The sequence below is a fragment of the Prionailurus viverrinus genome, chromosome B4, assembly GCF_022837055.1.
Source record: "Prionailurus viverrinus isolate Anna chromosome B4, UM_Priviv_1.0, whole genome shotgun sequence".
In the NCBI taxonomy this organism is placed as follows: Eukaryota; Metazoa; Chordata; class Mammalia; order Carnivora; family Felidae; genus Prionailurus; species Prionailurus viverrinus.
The window spans coordinates 119,893,443-119,910,196 of NC_062567.1; the positions used below are offsets into that span (position 1 = coordinate 119,893,443).

Genomic DNA, 16,754 nt, shown 5'->3' on the forward strand with positions numbered 1-16,754 from the left:
CCCCTTTCTCAGCAGAAATTAATTATTAGACAAAGTCTAAAAGAAGATTATCCAGAGAGGTAAGCACAGTACTGAGGCTACTTCAGAAATCTCTTCACTGGGGGTGCTTTGGTGGCATCGAACTCTTGGTTTTGGCTCAGGTCATGATCTCACAGTTTGTGAGATTGAGTCCTGCGCTGGGCTCTGTGCTGACAGCGTGAAACCTGCTTGGGATTCTCCCTTTCTCTCCCCTTAACCCCCTCTCCTCTCTGTCTCTTTCTCTTTCTCTCTCTCTCTCTTAAAAATAAATAAACGTTTAAAAAAAGAAATCTCTTCCCTGGCAAGTATCTTCATTATTACCTTTTGCTGGGCAGATTTTCTTCTAGTGGACATAGTAAGAGTGTTGACCTTTAGAACATTTATGTATTTATGTATTAATTTATATATTTATTTATTTGTTTCTGAGAAAGAGAGTGAGAGAAAGAGAAAGAGCATGCGCGAGGAGGGCAGGATCAGGGAGAGGGAGAGAGAATCTTGAGCAAGCTCCGTGCCCATCGCTGAGCCCAACCAAACGCAGGGCTCGATCTCTCATGACTCCATCATGTCACGACTAGACATCATGACCTGAGCCAAAATCAAGAGTCTGAAGCTTGGCTGAATAAGCCGCCCAGGTGCCCTGCCCCATAAAGAGTGTTGACGTTTAGAGGCTTTGACTTTATCTGGCAGGGTGGGCAGGGAGGGTCTCTGATGCAACTTTCCACCTTTCTTATGCTTAGCTTTGTCTCCTAAAACTTGTGCTCAGCGTTCATAAAAACCAGCTTCTTTAGTGTCAGGGAATGGTAGTTACCAGGGAAATATAGGCTCCATCATTTGCTTACCCATTGTATTGGCACTTTCTCATTGTTTTTGAGCTTTTGGGTTTTTATTTTCATTTTTTTTAAATTAAATTTTAGTTAATGTACAGTCCAATATTTGTTTTAGGAATAGAATTCAGTGATTCATCCCTTACATACAACACCCAGTGCTTATCACAACAAGTGCCCTCCTTAATACCTCTCACCCATCTAGCCCATCTCCCACCCACCTCCCTCCATCAACCCTCAGTTTATTCTGTATCATTAAGAGTCTCCTGTGGTTTCTTTCCGTCTCTCTTCCCCCCCGCCCCTTCCCATATGTTTATTTGTTTTGATTCTTAAATTCCACATGAGTGAAATCATATGGTGTTTGTCTTTCTCTGATTGACTTAATACACTCTAGCTCTATCCACGTCATTGCAAATGGCAAGATTTCATTTTTTTAAAAAATATTTATTTATTTTTGAGAGAGAGAGAGTGCGCAGAGTGTGAGCAGGGAAGGGGCAGAGAGAGAGGGACACACAGAATCCGAAGGCAGGCTCCAGGCTCAGAGCTGTCGGCAACAGAGCCAGACACAGGTCTCAAACTCGTGAACTGCCAGATCATTACCTGAGCTGAGGTCGGATGCTTAACTGACTGAGCCACCTACGTGCCCCAAGATGTCATTCTTTTGATGACTGAGTAATATTCCATTGTATATATATATACCACATCTTCTTTATCCATTCATCAGTTGATGGACATTTGGGCTCTTTCCATAGTTTGGCTATTGTTGATAATGCTGCTGTAAACATCAAGATGCATGTACCTCTTTGAATCTATATTTTTGTATCCTTTGGGTAAATACCTAATAGTGCAATTGCTGGATTGTAGGGTAGTTCTATTTTAGTTGTTTTGTTTTCCAGAGTGTCTACCAGTTTGCATTCCCACCAACAGTGCAAGTGGGTTCCCCTTTCTCTGTATTCTTGGCAACCCGTTGTTTCTTGTGTTGTTAATTTTAGCCATTCTGACAGGTGTGAGGTGGTATCTCATCTGGTTTTGATTTGCATTTCCCTGATACTGAGTGATATTGAGCATCTTTTTTTTTTAATGTTTATGTATTTATTTATTTTTGAGGTGACTGGGGGAAGGGCAGCGAGAGGTCAGAGAATCTCAGGCAGGCTCCTCGTTGTCAGCATAGACTCCGATGTGAGGCTCCCCAACCTGAGATCATGACCTGAGCTGAGATCTAGAGTCAGATGCTTAACCAACTGAGCCACCCAGGTGGCGCAGTTGAGCATCTTTTCATGTGTCTGTTAGCCATCTGGATGTCTTTGTAAAAGTGTCTATTCATGTCGTCTCCCCATTTTTTAATTGGGTTATTTGATTTTTGGGTGTTGAGTTTGATAACTTCTTTATAGATTTTGGATACTCTTTATCAGATATGTCATTTGCAAATATCTTCTCCCATTTAATAGGCTGCCTTTTAGTGTTATTGATTATTTCCTTTGCTGTACAGAAGCTTTTTATCTTAATGAAGTCCCAATAGTTGATTATTTTTTTTTTTGACCTTTTGTAATTTCTTTTATGGACAATTCAGTCATGAAAAAATATTTTCTATTTTCTCTTTTATTTATTTATTTATTTATTTATTTATTTATTTATTTATTTATTTTATTTTTTGTTTTTTTCCATTTGATTCCTCTTTATTAGTTCCTGGTAAGGAGGCAGTAAAAATAAGCCGCTCTAAAAACCGATTAACTTTATTTACTTTTTCATTTTTGATAATATCTTAATTTTGAAATTTCCCAGAAGTCCTTGTGATTATTTAAATTTTTTCTCATGTACAGTGATAAAATGATTGGTACTTTGTCTCACAGGATCCCCCTTAGGATCTCTTGTAGGGCTGGTTTAGTGGTGACGAATTCCTTCAGTTTTTGTTTGTTTGGGAAGACCTTTATCTCTCCTTCTATTCTAAATGACAGACTTGCTGGATAAAGGATTCTCGGCTGCATATTTTTTCTGTTCATCACTTTGAAGATCTCCTGCCATTCCTTTCTGGCCTGCCAAGTTTCAGTAGAGAGATCCGTCATGAGTCTTATAGGTCTCCCTTTATATGTTAGAGCACGTTTATCTCTAGCTGCTTTCAGAATTTTCTCTTTATCCTTGTATTTTGCCAGTTTCACTATGATATGTCGTGCAGAAGATCGATTCAAGTTATGTCTGAAGGGAGTTGTCTGTGCCTCTTGGATTTCAATGCCTTTTTCCTTCCCCAGATCCGGGAAGTTCTCAGCTATTATTTCTTCAAGTACACCTTCAGCACCTTTCCCTCTCTCTTCCTCCTCTGGAATACCAATTATGCGTATATTATTTCTCTTTAGTGCATCACTTAGTTCTCTAATTTTCCCCTCATACTCCTGGATTTTTTTATCTCTCTTTTTCTCAGCTTCTTCTTTTTCCATAATTTTATCTTCTAGTTCACCTATTCTCTCCTCTGCCTCTTCAATTTGAGCCATAGTTGTCTCCATTTTATTTTGCAACTCTTTGATAGCATTTTTTAGCTCCTCGTGACTGTTCCTTAGTCCCTTGATCTCTGTAGCAAGAGATTCTCTGCTGTCCTCTATACTGTTTTCAAGCCCAGCGATTAATTTTATGACTATTATTCTAAATTCACTTTCTGTTGTATTGTTTAAATCATTTTTGATCAGTTCATTAGCTGTTGTTATTTCCTGGACGTTTTTCTGAGGGGAATTCTTCCGTTTTGTCATTTTGGATAGTCCCTGGCGTGGTGAGGACCTGCAGGGCACTTCCCCTGTGCTGTCTTGAATAACTTGTGTTGATGGGCAGGGCCGCAGTCAGAACTGATGTCTGCCCCCAGCCCACTGCTGGGGCCACAGTCAGACTGGTGTGTGCCTTCTCTTCCTCTCTCCTAGGGGCGGGATTCACTGTGGGGTGGCGAGGCCCGTCTGGGCTACTTGCACACTGCCAGGCTTGTGGTGCTGGGGATCTGGCGTATTAGCTGGGGTGGATCAGCAAGGTGCAAGGGGCAGGGGCAGGCTCAGCTTGCTTTTCCTTCGGAGATCCACTTTGGGAGGGGCCCTGCGGCACTGGGATGGAGTCAGACCCGCCGGAGGGATGGATCCGAAGAAGCACAGCGTTGGGTGTTTGCGCGGAGCAAGCAAGTTCCCTGGCAGGAACTGGTTCCCTTTGGGATTTTGGCTGGGGGATGGGCGAGGGAGATGGCGCTGGCGAGCGCCTTTGTTCCCCGCCAAGCTGAGCTCTGTCGGCGGGCCGCCCCTCTGCCTCAGCTCCCTCCCGACAGTCCGTTGGAGCACGCACCGCCTCGCTGCCCTTCCTACCCTCTTCCGTGGGCTTCTCGTCTGCGCTTGGCTCCAGAGACCCCGTTCTGCTAATCTTCTGGCAGTTTTCTGGGTTATTTAGGCAGGCGTAGGTGGAATCTAAGTGATCAGCAGGACGCGCGGTGAGCCCAGCGTCCTCCTACGCCGCCATCTTCCAGTGATCTCTATTTTCTCTTTTAGTTTTAGGTGTTTTATACCAGGAGGGGTTTTTCTACATATCCAGCCAGGCAGATTTCCCTGTTAATGTGTCTATTTTAAAGTTATAACAGATGGTATACATTCTTTCTGCCTCTTGTTTTGATCATCCAGTATTGTTTTCAAGACCTCTTTAGGTATGATAGAAAAGTTGATCTAATTTATTCATTGTAACAATCATCCTTTGTGTGACTGATACATTTTACTCAGTGATGGACCTTTGGGTTGTTTGAAGTTTTTTTGGTATCATAAACAATTCTGCATTGAAATGAGATGTCTGTGCATGGAAAAAGAGTTTCTCTATAGGCTCCCTACACAGCAGGTCATATGATAGATACATCTTTGATTTGATGCTACCACATTGCTCTTCCACTTGGTTATTAGAATTTACACATATTTTATTTTATAGTTTTAAAGTTTATTTACTTTGAGAGAGAGATCTGGGGAGGGGTAGAGAGATGGGGGGAGAGGGAGAAGGAGAGAGAGAGAGAGAGAGAGAGAGAGAGAGAGAGAGGGAGGAAATCCTAAGCAGGCTCCACACTGCCAGCATGGAGCCTCTTGGAAAAGAGAAAAAGTGGTATTTCATTTTATTTATTTATTTTTTTAATTTTTTTTAATTTTTTTTTTTTCTCAACGTTTTTATTTATTTTTGGGACAGAGAGAGACAGAGCATGAACGGGGGAGGGGCAGAGAGAGAGGGAGACACAGAATCTGAAACAGGCTCCAGGCTCTGAGCCATCAGCCCAGAGCCTGACGCGGGGCTCGAACTCACGGACCGCGAGATCGTAACCTGGCTGAAGTCGGATGCTTAACCGACTGTGCCACCCAGGCGCCCCTCATTTTAAGTTTTCTATTAACTAAAGCATTCAAACATCTTTTAAATGCTTATTTGACTATTTAGGTATCCTCTTTTTGTTGTCAGTTCATGCATATTCTTTTGCTTATTTTACTGTTGAGTTGTTTTTATCTCTTTTACTCTTTAAAAGAGTTCTACATGTTCTTTAGATACTCTCTTTGTAATACACATTGTTAATATCTTCCAATATGCTCCATTTTACTATTCACTAGATATACTTGCCTTACATTGTTTCACCAGAATTTATATGCTAGACTTCTCTACTGAGTCTTACTTGGTATGATCAGGTACTTATTGGACATTTTACCTTGATGTCTAGTACTGTCTCTGCATCAGTTTTTTTAAAAGTAGACCATATTGTTTCCTCTGTCAATTTACCTTCTTGTTCATATTCTGAGTCTCAATTATGCATACCATTGTTCACTCAGTCTGTGAAACTAGACACCCAAGGGTCATTTTAAAGTCTCTTTCCTTTGTTCTCCATTGCAATCCACATTCAAGTCTTTCCAATTTACTGCCTGAATGTTAAAAAAAAAAAAAAAAATCTCTCCTTTAATAACCTGAAGAAATGGTACTAAGGTAAGTAATAGATTCTGAGGATATTGTAAAAATGGAATAAGCTAGCCAAAGGTTAAACTTTGGTAACCATACACTGGAAAATAAGGAGAGAGAGAAATTGAGGCAATTATTAAGAATCATTATTGTACAGTAATTGAGTACTATTGTTTCAGAATTAAACGGACTACATTCAACTCACCTTTTGTTGTTTGTTTATGAATAATTTTTGAAACATAAATATGTCAAAATGCTAAATGTACTGTGAAGAAAATTTAGTTTTCATTGTAAAAATTTTCATATATTGAAATACTCAGGTCAAGTCATTTTTTCTTCAGGACTTGTCTGTGTAGCACTCACTCAGGATCTCTTTCTACTTATTAATTTTCTACTTGCTAATTCACTTAATTCACAGTGAAAGTTCAGACTCTGGGTGGGAAAGAAGAGGAGAGGTGAATTGCAACTGAGCTTTTCACAGTTTGTGTATGTGTGTGCACACGTGCAGTGGAGATGGTGGGTTGCAATGCCGTTCGACTCTCACTCCCCATGTAGCGTTAGCTCAGGCATCCCCAACTGTGCTGAGACTTCCAAGTCACTCAGCAATATGAAAAACATACACATATGCCTGCAGGTGCGTTCATAGGTAATAGTAATAAAAAGGTAGAATTGATTGTATATATGCTTCACCTGTATTTTTCACTCTCTGTTTGAGCTCTGTTTAGGTTTTCAATTATCTGAAGTTTGAGAACATGAGTCTCTAAAAGTATGTGATCCTTTGAATTGAATTTGACTATAGTAAAACTTGCGAATACCTAGTAGAGTTGCTTGTTTACCGGCATGTTTGTTTTCTTAGTTGCTTTAATTGAGATAAAGAAAAGGTACATTAAAATAATCTTTGAGTTTTAGGTTTTGGGAATGTTTTCTGAGGGAAAGTCTTTTTTAGCTTAAATCATCTGACCTCTAGGAGTTTTATACTGCTAAGGTTTTAATTTATTATAGATTCATTGAGGACTATATGGCAAATATATGTGACTTTTTAGATTGCAAATAGTGTTTTAGCTTTTCCTTTCTTTAGAATTGGCTTCATTATTTGAATCTGTCTGGCAATTGTATTATACATGCTATTTTTCACATTAAATAGCCTTAAGAGTGTTACAAATGTTCCAGTGGATGAAACAAAGATATTAATTTTATAACTTCATGGAGACTCACAGCCTGTGGTTAACTGTCAGATTTGAAAATGACCTAACATTGACATAACAAGTAAGAAGTGACAGTTTTTACAATTGTATTACATTTATCTAATACTCCCCCAACAGATAATTATTTTACTTTGAGTAAGAAAAGAGAAAGCAGACTGACATTTTTTATCCCCTACCATTTATCAGGTGTTATTTAATCTGTATAATCTCATTTTATAACCAAGGATATGTACTCACAGGGATGTCAGTATTTTACCCAAGGTCACACAGCCAATTAATAGCTGTTAAGTAGGCCTACTATCTTTTCTCTTTTGATAACAACAAAAATTCCAGGTAGTTACAAATTGTAAAGTTTATTTAAATTTTTGAATAATTATAAAAATAAGTTCAGTAAAATATACAAAGTGCAGTGCTCTGGAAAAATGTAACTCATTTTTTTCTCATTTTATTCTTAGGAAATACAATCTGTCTTATGTCCATTAGAGAATTAAAGCATTGACCATCTTGAACTTCCTTCAGATATTAGCCAGCTGGCATGTTTTCCTAGCAAAACATTTTCTGATTTGACCACAAGCTCTCTGAATCAGTTGTTACTGGTTTGAATAATAGAATATGCTGTCATGGTGGGCACCTGATCACGAAAACTGATATCTGGGAGTACATTTTTATTTGGATTTAAAATGTTTTTACAATCCCAGTATAAACACTGTTAATCTAGTCAAAACCTTTTCTCACAAGATCAAGAGTTTGCATATTTGAACTAGTCATAGTCCACAGAATGAGAGTAAATTGTACATTTACATTAGGCATACGTTTAATTTATTTTTAATGTGAGGAATGCCATACCAAAATAGTTTTGGAATTTTTGAGATAAAACAATTTAGTTTTGAAACTCCAAATAACTAGATTTATTTAACTTAGATACATTTGGAAATTTAATTGTGTAATTTTTACAGGATTGGGAAGTGAGGTGTACAATTTTAGATTCAATGCTGAGAAATTACAAATCTGACTTACATTTGGGTTATGGATTCAAGGTTTGAGAGTTACTTTTTTTTTGTTTGTTTTTCATTGAATTAATTTCATGAGATATAATTAATTTTTATAATTTTGGTATAACAGGTCCCTCCAAGGATAGTAAGGGTAATTTTCTTAGTTGTTTCTATACAGATGAGTAAAAAGTTAATTATTTTAAGGCAGTTTGGACATATTGTCTTCAATTTGGATAGTAACTAGACAATGTGGCTCATTTTTATAAAAGAAACATAGATTTGAAGGAAATATAGATTTAATAGAAAGTACTGTATTATTTGGGTCTATTTGATTCTCATTAGTCTTCTTAGGCTAAAGATGATGTTACAATTTTAGTTCCAGTGAATTACAGTTTTATTTATATATCCACCCATCTTTCAGTACAATTAATGGAAAGATCTTGGTGTTATCAGAAACTACTAACATATTAAGGGTACTTAACTGTGAAAGGAGCAACACAATATATTTCACAAAATCACGTATGGATATTTAAAAATATTTGTTATTCATGTTGCTTTGGAAAGGAGTAGTTAGAATTTTTTACTGAATTAGGGCTGGCATATTTTGGAGGGCACCATTACTAATATCTGAGATTAATATTAAATGGGAACAGAATGCAATCAATTAAAAAAAAACAAACCTTCAGCTACTGGCATAACATATCATGTTGATATTGAAGAAGAGAAAAAGGACAATTTTGCCTGATTAGGAGCATCCAACAACTTATAGAAAGAAACCTTGGCTTTTTAGAACTTGTTTGTTTATACTTTAGTGTGTCCATGAACAGGGAAGAATCAAAATTCTCTGACCCAAGGTTTTTTAGCACTGATATTTTGTCTTCCCTGGAATAGTAATGAAAAAACCAAACCAAACCATGATTTTTAAAAATTTAGTTTTTATGATCATGTTTTAAGACTAACAGTTGGAATAGTGCGGTATGTGGTAATTCACCATGGCATTGACAGTTTTGAATAAGAGATTAAAAATACATTAGCTGAAAGAGCTGAAAGAAACTAAGTATTAATGGAATGAAATGTTTTCCCAGTCGGTAGTACTTAAGTACAGATCTCTGCCCACCCATCCCCCGACTTTGGGTAGGAAAAATTCAGTGAAGAATAACTGTATATTTGCCAATTGTGTCATGCACAAACTTGCCATAGTAGTTTATATTTTTATAAAACCATCAAAATCTTTTTCTTTCATATCTGGTTTTAAAATTATTCCATAGTTAATTTGGATATTCTCTTCAAATCCACAACAATTCAATGTAGACTTATATAACAAAATTCAATTTGTACTTCCTATCTCAATTATAACTTAATGAATATTCTGGCACCCAACTTTATTTTTTATTTTTGGCATTGTCTCTTTCAGCACAATGGAGAATTTACAGTTCCTCTCAGTGATGTCTTATTGACCTGGAAATTCTTCCTACATGAGAAGTTGAACTTACCAGTTGAAAATATGGAAGTGATTGACCATTATGAGGACATTAGGAGGACTTACGATGATTTCTTAAAGAATAGTAATATGTTAGATCTGATTGATGTTTATAAAAAATGTAGTGTTTTGATTTCTAATTGTGAAAATAATGCCAACATATCCCCTGTAAGTATTTTTTAAAATCTGTCTTAAATGAAAATTTGGCTAGATTTATTTTTATTTTAAATTATGTTATCAGCATTTATGGTAACTTGATAATGCTTTTGCTTTTCAGAACATGTTAGAAAATGGAAAATTTAGCTACCTGAAAGCTAGTTATTACTGGAAAGAAATATTTTGGTGGTAAATTTTGCTGAAATTCTGTTGTTATTTGGTTGAAATACAAGAACAGCTTTTTACTAGATCAAAAAATTTTAACAAAGTTATCAGTCCCAAATGTGTGATTTCTTTTTGAATTCATTTCAAGGATTGCTTTTCTATTTACTTACTTGGTTTAATGTGCATCTGTTCATTTTGGCATATGTTGTATAAATGCTATGACTCGTTCTATGGATTAATAGTATTATTTTAATTAGGTGGGATGTCATTTTGTGAGGATAGTATAATGCAATAAACATGAAGTAATACACTATTCCTTTTTTTTAAACATATACACATATTCATTGCTTTATTTTTTTATTGAATATAAATTTTAAAATTAATGGAATGTTATCCTTTGCAGTTTGGTTTTATCTACATTAGAATTGGTATCTAGTTTGTTTTAAAATGTTGAAATATATTTCTTTACCTTAACATTTACTGGGTACCAATAAAGTAGTAATTAAGTAGTGGTAATAACTAAATAATTGTAGATTTAGTATATTTTCTAAGCTGTTAAAATATTTTATAAATATATTCTGTCTGATACTTGGGAATGGTGTTTTGGCTGCTTGTAATAGAAACCTCTGCAATAGCAGTGGTTTAACGAAATGGAAGTGTATTTCACTCTTTTATAAAAGGTATCTAAAGGTAAGAATCTGGGACTGATGTGATAGCTCTGTGATTATCAGATACCTAGGACTTTTCTGTCATTCTGCTCTTCCGTCTTAGTTCCTATCCTCTGCCTTCAAGGTCCTTTGTGACAGCTGTTAGAGCTCCAGATCCCATACTAGCATTCCTTGCATCAAGAAGTGGTAAGGGAGCACACTATTCTCCTTTCCTTTTAAAGAGGCATAGCTCTTTTGCTTCCGTGTCCTTGTCCAGAGCCTAGTCACATGGCCACACCAAGATGTTAGGGAAAATGTAGTCTTTTTTTCCTGCATAACATGCCAGAATAAAAACAAACTCTCTGTTACTGAGAAAGAAGGGGAGAGTGGACATTGGCAGGCAGTTTGCTGTTTTGGCCTCCCTGGGCCATAATGGAACCCTTTGTCCTGTTGTAACTTTCTAAGATGCACATGCATATGTGTACATGCATACCCACACATACACACCCTTACTATGGTGAAGATATTGTGAGGGAAGATTGTTTGTTTGTTTGTTTGTTTTTTCCTCCTTACCTATATTTTATTTGCTTGTAGAGATGATTTTTGACTACTTTTCACATAGTTAATTTAGAGGCTGATCAAACATAGTATTGGAACAACAAAGAAAATCTTCTGATAAGCCAATGAGAATATAATCTGCCTGAGGTTTTTGGGCACATTGTTTCCATCTTATCCTTTGCCCCTGTTTAAATCTTCTAATAAGCCTCTTCATTTAAGTGAATCACCTATAGTTTGAGATATATAAGTCTACATTGGAAGGAGTTCTGTGTCTCCAGATATCAACATGTTCTTCTGCAGGACATCAGGAGTAGAGTGCAAGCTGCTAAGATGATAGTATGTGAAGTTGAAAATTTTCTGCATTTAAAATGAAAGATTTGATCTCTGATACTTGTTTAGGAAAATTTCCAAAGAGGAAAAAGTGAGCAGGCAAACATATCCCTAGATTGATTCCTCAAAAATGCACTAAATATAACCCTAATTTATGCTAAAAGTGCCTTTAAAGATACATATGCTTATGTGTCTTCTTTGTTTTTTGTTTATTGTAACCTAAATAAGGCAGTAATTATGAGGAACTTAGATAAAGGTAAGACAGGGAAGTACTGGGAACCTTATAACTTGAACAATGCCCCTTTCCTCTGTATTTCGTACATTATAATTCCTCTTCTGGGGAACATGGATGCAGGGCCTGTGGATATCTGGAGCATACAAGACCTTGGATTCTAACTAGAGTTTAAGAAGAGACAATTGGTACAGAGTTTGCTTTCTCATGAATTAAGCAATTATCTGGGGGAAATCAGAGCCCTGGGCTGAAGAGAAGAAATGGTAGCTCTCGAGAAGAGCTTAGCAGCCCTCAGAAATCTGGGGACCTTCTGGGGAAGGTTAATAAACGCTCTCTGTGAGTGTGCCAGGATTCTCTGTCTCTGAGGAAGCCAAAACGTAGCTGAATGGATGGGTGTACTGTTGGTGATCCTTGAGAGACCACAAGAAGACTCTCCCTTGGCCTCAGCAGGTGACTGGCATCCTGTTTATTTCTCCACTGCTGCTTCATGAAGAGTAGAGACTATTTCAACTTCCATTACTTGTAAAATTATCAACACTTGAAGTACCTCAGCATTCAAGGCTGAGCCCCAAAAAGCCAATGAGAAAAGCAATAGCCACCTAAGGAGTCCTAGCAGTTACAGAAAGATGAGTTATCTGAGAACACACATGCTCGACAGAATAGAACTGCTAGTGGAGATGACAACTTAAATCCATAAAAATAGTAAGTACTCAAGGAAATTCAAGGATAAACCTAAACATAAGACTTTGTAGATGAAAAAAAAGAAGAAAAAAGTTTTCCCAATGCACCAGATGAACTCAGACACAAATTATTGTCCTGAAACAAATATTTACAGTGCAGAGAGAAAAATCTGAAGTTTAAGAAATCATGAAGGAAAAGTTAAGAAACTTGGAGGTTAGATCTAGAGGATTTAACATACAAATGATAGGAGTTCCAGAAGGAGATAAAAGAACAGATGCAGAAGAGGCCATGATTGAATAAAATATTTCTTGAAACTACATCTATTATAATAAATATTTCTTTGATTCTGCTAGTTAAGGGTGTTTATGAGGTTCCAGCCTGTAATCAAGAGAAAAGACACATACTCACACATGTCCTGGTAAAATTCCTGGACTCTTTAAGGATAAAGATAAATATTATAAGTTTCCTAGTGGAGAGAACAAGTTATTTAAAAAGAACAAAAATAGCATGTCTTGATCCTCAACAAGGTATCACTTACTAGCTAAGATAAAGGAAGGACCTGTGAGGCTATGGAAAAATTTAAAGAATGTCATCTTCATACTTCAAGTGAAGACTTTGCCTTTTCAAAGACCGTAATAATTAAACAGATGAATTGGAGCAGATACGTATCTAGAGGAAGATGGTAGTGAGCAACAAAACTTGGCGTGTATATGATAAGGGTGGACTGGGGATATGTGTGCTGAAATGGAAGGCTTACACTAAGGGAGATTCCGATGTTAGTTTAGAATTAAAATGGCTAAATATTGTAGTTTGTTGGGAATAAGCAGGCATTACCACTTTTAAATAACAGTAGAGAAACGGGTCTGATTTGAGTACCAGAAAGTGAAGGTAACCATTAATGGAATGGAAAAATATGGTTAATAAGAGGATAAAAGTAGAATGAATAACAACTTACCTACAAAGTAAAGGTATAAATCAATAAAATTAATAGTGTATCACAGAAAATACATTGTGATTTTTCTGCTTCAGAAAGCTTTATGCCATATTATCTAGAGTCCTTGTGCAAGTTTTAAGTTTAGGAACCCTTTTGCACTCTTAAAAATTAATTAGGGGGTGCCTGGGTGGCTCAGTTGGTTTGATCTCTGTGCTGATGGCTCAGAGCCTGGAGTCTGCTTCAGATTCTGGGTCTTCCTCTCTCTCTGCCCGTTCCCTGCTCGTCCTCTGCCTGTCTGTCTCTCAAAAATGAATAAACATTAAAAAAATAATAAAATTAAAAAATATTAGGACTACAAGGAGATTTTGTTTATATGAGTTTTATCTGTTAATATTTATCAAAGATTAAAATTGAGATATGTTCAAAGTATCAGTTATTAACATTGATAATAAACCTATTACCTGTTTGTGAATAGTATTAATAAATTTTTTAGGAATAGAAAATTGTGAGAATGTTTTACATATTTTGTATTTATTATTTTTTACATTTTTAATAAATATCCTTAATGTCATGTATGATAGAAAATAGCTGTTTCTCATGTCTACTGTCTGGTATGTTGTTTTGATTGAAGTATATCAAGAAAATTTGGATTCACATTGATACATAGTTGAAAAAGGGTGAACTTCCTGGGTCTCCTGAGTGGGTCTTAAGGACCTCAGGAGTCCATGGACCCTCCTCACTGAACTGATCTAGAATATTGTCCTTTACATGTCATTAAACATGAATATGGCTTTATTTTTTAAAGTTTATTTCTTTTGAGAGAGAGAGCATGTGCAGAAGGGCAGAGAGAGAGAGGGGGGGGGGGAGGGGGAGAGAATTCCAAGCAGGCTCTGCACTGTCAGTGCGAGGAGCCCAATGTGGGGCTTGAACTCATGAACCTGTGAGATCATGACTTGTGCTGAAATCAAGAGTCAGACACTTAACCAACTGAGCCACCTAGGCACCCCAACATGAACATAGTTTAAACCAGAGGGTAATATTATCCGATTCAAAAAAATAACATTGTATTTATGGAAGAATAAATCTTTGCTTTTAACATCTCTCCTGAAAACATAAGAACCACAAGTGTGAGGACTACCTCTATTCAAGATTTTTTAAATAGTAAATTCTTCTTAAAAAGACAAACCAAAAAACAAACTTAACTGTGGGAGACAAACTGATGCTTACCAGAGGGGAGGTGGGTGGGAGATGGGTGAAATAAGTGATAGGGAATAAGGAGTGCAGGTGAGATGCACATCAGGTGATGAATGGAAGTGTTGAATCACTATATTGTACACCTGAAACTAATATAACACTGTATGTTAACTATACTGGAATTACAATAAAAATGAAAAAAAAAGTAATCGTCAAACACAAATTCTCCCAAAACAATTTTTCTGTTTAAAGACAATGAACCTGAATTATTTCATAAGATTAATTTTTTAAATATTGAAAAGTTGCACTGTATGTTGTCACTGGTCATTAAAAGTTTCTGGCTAGCTAATATTTAGAAAATGGGTATCCAGGGCTACCTGGGTGGCTCAGTCGGTTGAGTGTCCAACGTCAGCTCAGGTCATTTTCTCCCAGTCTGAGTTGGAGCCCCATGTCGGGCTCTGTGCTGATGGCTTGGAGCCTGGAGTCTGCTTCAGATTCTGTGTCTCCCTCTCTCTCTGCCACTCCCCAGCTGGTGTTCTGTCTCAAAAAAAAAAAAAAAAAAAAAAAGAAAAAAATAATAGGTATCTAAGTTGCCCTTTGTAGCAAAGGAGTAAAAGTCAAAACTTAAAAAAAAAAGAAAAAATAAATAATTTTTTTTTTTAGTGAGCTTAAATTTTGAAATTCAAGTTATGAAAACAAAATCCCACTTTGCCTTTTAAGAAGTATGTATTGGGGAGTTATTTTAGTTATAATTTTGCAACGGCTGAGAGGAAAGTGGTTTGCAATCTCTTTAGGCTTTGTTAATTCAGTTTATACCTTCCCTCCAAGTTTACTCATCAGGAATGAGGTGTGTGAATACCTACATAATCTTGGATCGCTTAGAACAAATATTAGGGAGATGTTGAGTACCATGGCAGGTGAAAGCAATGAATCATTTTTTTTTCATTGAAATTCTTACTTTGAAATATGCTGTTAGGACACTAGGTTTACTTTTGTATAATCCCAAAATGAAGCATTTATTGTGTGCCTTAGGTAAGCATTTTGTCTTTAATTTTCTTCTATAAAAATTAAAGGCTCAGATTAAATTTCCAAGGTTATCTTTTAACTCTAAACTTGTGAACTCTATGAGTACAGCCATTGGAAACAAGTGTTTTGTTAGAGAGTTTAATTCCATGTATACTTACTGCCAACAAAGATCAGGTAATAATACTGTATGCTGGGATATTAGTGACACTATGTAGAGCTCAATGTGAAGTATTTTTTGTAGTTGGAAAAACAGTTTATTATTAGCAACCTCCTGTGTTTTCTACAGAGTCAACTACGGGATTTTCTGCTTGGGAGACAGTATGCAGTAGCTGATGAAACTGATCTTTATGTACCGACATCACCAATGAGTAAACACAACCAGGATAATGAAAAGGTATCTGATAAATTGTGAGTAAATTAAAAAGCAGGATATGATCCTCTTCAAATCACTATGAATGTGATTGTATGTTATTTTTTTTAATCAAAAATGTTCTTTAATTTACTTAAATAAAGCTGTATTTGCAAAGAGTAATACGTTAGAGACTGGCAAGAGCATAGCAGTCAGTTTCTTCCTGGTTTCCGGCCAGGATCACAGGCACTGTGCAAAAATGGGTTATCATTCTAAGTATCTGAAAAGTAGTTGGAAGATCTAGGTTGCCAGAGTTCTTTGAATCTTTGTATTTGGTAAATTTCACAATTATGGTTTTAAATGAGTGATTCTTGGGAGGATGTACAATGGAAAAATCTGTTCTGTCCCTTTTGCAGAATAACTGATGCATCACAAATCGTGATAATAGAGTTTGTTGAGCAAACAAACCACAGTGAAGAAACCACATGTTTGGTCTAATATAATTTACCTTTAGCTAAATACTATGCGAGGTACCTAATTGAATATAGTATCCCCTTACTAACCATGGGAGTTATGTTTATGAAAGTACCTATGGTAAATAAAATCACCATTGACAAGATAAAAATTTAGAAGTATTGGAAAAAGCAGTAAAATTACATTCAACATATCTAAATCCATCTTCTTTAAGTTAATATATTTGATGAATCACCTTCTCCATTTTTTAGGAAACATTGCTAAAGCAGATTCTCCCATAAGTCCCATGCGATACAGATAGCCTTTAAGAAATCTATTGACTGGGGCACCTGGGTGGCTCAGTCAGTTGAGTGTCCGACTTCGACTTAGGTCATGATCTTGTGGTAAGTTCGAGCCCTGCCTCAGGCTCTCTGCTGTCAGTGCAGAGATTGCTTCAGATCCTCTGTCTCCCTCTCTCTCTGACCGCCCTGCCAAAAAAATAAATAAATAATAAAACATTAAAAAAAGAAAAGAAATATGTTTATCACTGCCCTCAAGTAAATACCTGTATACCTACT

At 36.4% G+C, this 16,754-nt stretch overlaps 1 protein-coding gene across 5 annotated transcripts in view; it reads left to right on the plus strand.

Moving 5' to 3' along the window:
• PARPBP (PARP1 binding protein) overlaps window positions 1-16,754 on the plus strand; it is a 72,248-nt gene that overhangs the window by 8,606 nt on the left and 46,888 nt on the right. For all 5 annotated transcript variants that reach the window (XM_047867174.1, XM_047867175.1, XM_047867177.1 and 2 more), the window contains exons 3-4: window positions 9,386-9,619; window positions 15,661-15,768. In XM_047867174.1, coding sequence (XP_047723130.1) covers window positions 9,386-9,619; window positions 15,661-15,768 — 342 coding nt within the window. The remainder of the gene's footprint in view (window positions 1-9,385; window positions 9,620-15,660; window positions 15,769-16,754) is intronic.